At 52.5% G+C, this 2943-nt stretch overlaps 1 protein-coding gene across 1 annotated transcript; it reads right to left on the reverse strand.

Annotated features, from left to right (window-relative positions):
* Window positions 1-71: 71 nt before the first annotated feature.
* Window positions 72-1871, reverse strand: LOC114039295 (endogenous retrovirus group S71 member 1 Env polyprotein-like). Its single transcript, XM_027856982.1, has one exon. The coding sequence runs from the start codon at window positions 1869-1871 to the stop codon at window positions 72-74; it is 1800 nt and encodes a 599-aa protein (XP_027712783.1).
* Window positions 1872-2943: the final 1072 nt, after the last annotated feature.

Raw genomic sequence — 2943 nt, forward strand, 5'->3', positions numbered from 1 at the left:
GTTTTTTTTTTTTTTTTTTTTTTGTGACAACTCAGTCCACTTCACTCCCCCCTTTTCACGAACGAAAAGAGTCAGACGGGGGACTCATCAGAGTCCAGAGGAGCATAGGATTGACGCAGGACAAACAACTGGAGTGCTTGCACTCGTTTCTGGACATAGCGGGTGATGCATTTTATGAGACAAGGGGCCACGAGTAACCCAAGGAGGAGAAGGGCCAGAGGGCCCACCACTCCGGAGAGTAGGGTGGTTAGCCAGGGGGACCAATTATATAGGGTCTGATACCAAAAAGACCCCGTTGCCCGTGCGCGGTCCCTCTCATCTAACCGCTGCCTAAAGGCTTGCAAGGACTCCCGAATAACTCCAGACCGATTGGCGTAGAAACAGCAGGTTTCTCCCAACGCCATGCATAAGCCTCCCTGTTTGAGGAACAGTAGGTCCAAGCCTCGGCGGTTCTGGAGAACCACTTCGGCCAGAGAGTCTAGGGAAGTCTCAAGGTGTGAGACTAGCTCTTCCAAGGAGCGTAGGTCCCTATCTACCTGTGCACTCAAGGCACCGTAGTTGGCTTTCCCCTGTATCAGGGCTGAGGCACCAACAGCAGCGGAGCCGGCCACTCCGAGTCCCACCAGTATGGGAACCAAAAAGGGTACGGCCCTCCTGGAGCGAGTTAAGCCAATATGCTCAGCTGCCCCTTCCTCTGAGTAGACATATACCTGAGGAAAGACACGCACCACTACACAGAGCTCGGTCGGGTTGAGGAAACGAATGTCCTGTATGCAGGTGGTGAGTCCTCTGGTACAAGCGAACCATACTCCAGGTGGGGCGGTTAACAGGAGGTCAGAGCTTTTGGATGTGGGGGAAATAAGAATGACTGAAGTGCACGTAGCGTTGAATGGGGAGGACCGCAGCGGGTAGTCAGGCCCGAGCAAACACATTCCTTTGCCCTGGACATCGTCTAGGGTAAGTCTAGGCTTGTCTGGGTTACAGCGGGCAGGTATGGCAGAGGATTGTTTGGACTTACTTAAAGACAACTTTCCCACAGAGGTGATGTTGAGTTCGATAGCAATTCCTACGAAATAGGGGGGAGCTGGATTCAGACACAGCCAACAGGAGGTGGTTATGTTTGGGTCAGACAAATTTAGGAATGAGTGGACAGCAGAGAGTGTATCAAAAATGGGGGAACCTAGGTTAGTGAGGGTCTCTGGATTTTCGGGAGCCTCTGGTACCAGGTCCCTAACAGATGGTGGGGTGAGAGTCAACATGGCTTGTGGGTTAAGGATGGGATTCGGTCCTATGGGGAGTGTATGGGTGGAAACTGCGATTTTCTGAATGGTAAAAAGGACCCCGTTATCCCATCCAGTCATGTATAACCTCAAACCCCAAGAATGTCCGAGATTCCAAGAGTCATCAGTGTCCTGCTTGACTGTTAGAATCATAGGGTTACATTTCCCAGGCCAGCAGGAGGCGGGGAGGGGGCTTTGTCTCTCCAGGGTGATTAGGGGGTCTCGGCCACCTCTAGGAATCCACCTGGCCACAGTCTCACAACCCCATTCTGCGCAGTGAAAGTGATTACTACCCTGACAGGAAGGATTCCCCGTGGCCGGACAAACATAGAATTCAATACTTCTGATTCTCACTTCCCCTACCCCGGGTATGGTTGGAGTGGTGGGAAAAGTGGGGCAGTATCCCCATCCCCCAGCGATAGGGTCCCGCATAGCCCGGTTTTGATTCCATCCTGGTCCCAAGAGGGCACAGAGGTCAAACCTGAAAGTGGGGGCTCCGTAACTGGTGAGAGCTTGGACGGTGGTCCCATCGTTAGTTCGGGAGAGAATCCACCTGGATGGGGTAGGGCTATAGGGGTCACCCAAAGTCATCTCACAAGCAAAAAGAAAGAGAAGAAGAGTCAAGTTCTGGAGAGTCGAAGCTTTAGGTCGGACACTGCTTCTGCTGTCCAGGCGGTGGAGTTGGGCTCTGGGGCCTTCTTGATGTGTGACCGATGTATCCATGCCTTGCGGCCGGCAACCTTGACGGCAGAGGGGTTGCAGAGGATTATTTGATACGGGCCCGTCCACCGTGGTTCCAGGGCTGGTCCAGCTGGAAGCTTGCGAGTGAGGACCCAGTCTCCCGGTGACAGGGCGTCCGATGAGGTTGCAGGGGCTGGTTCTTTCCCCGCAGCTTTCAGGACCGAGCGCACAGCGTTCTGGACCTCACGCAAAGCCTGGAAGGACTTAAGAAGAGTCGGATTAGTAAAATCTGGGGCTGAAATAGCTGCAGATACTCTTGGAATAATAGGAGGAGGGGCTCCATAGAGGATCTCGTATGGGGATAAAGAGAGGGTTGAGGAATTGGGAGTACACCGGGCCCGGAGGAGGGCGAAGGGAAGGAGACTGACCCAGCTATCGCCAGTTTCTATTTTAAGTTTAGCAATGTGTTCCTTTAGAGTTCTATTCATCCTTTCTACCTGCCCTGAACTTTGAGGCCTATATGCACAGTGCAATTTCCATTTCAATCCCAGCATCTTTGATAGGCTTTGAATTGTTGCAGATACAAATGCTGGGCCGTTGTCAGAGCCTATCGAGGCCGGCAGGCCAAATCTAGGAATAAGTTCAAAGAACAGCTTTTTGGCCACTACGGTTGCAGTTTCAGTTTTGACTGGAAATGCTTCTGGCCATCCAGAAAATGTGTCCACGAATACAAGGAGAAAACGGTACCCTCCCAACCCAGTTCCCATGTCAGTAAAGTCTACTTCCCAATGGTCGCCAGGAAATGTTCCTCGTGGTCTATCAGTTGGTATCCTTGATTGTGATCGTGGGTTGACTTTGGCACATGCAAGGCACCTTCTTGCGGCTTCCTCAGCCGCCTGCTTCATCCCAGGGCTGTAGAAGTGTCGGCTCACCAGGTCGTAAAGCCGGGTTCCGCCTAAGTGGGTAAGGCTATGAAGAGTCA

This window comes from Vombatus ursinus, unplaced genomic scaffold (assembly GCF_900497805.2).
Source record: "Vombatus ursinus unplaced genomic scaffold, bare-nosed wombat genome assembly UNPS02000587.1, whole genome shotgun sequence".
NCBI classification, from domain to species: Eukaryota; Metazoa; Chordata; class Mammalia; order Diprotodontia; family Vombatidae; genus Vombatus; species Vombatus ursinus.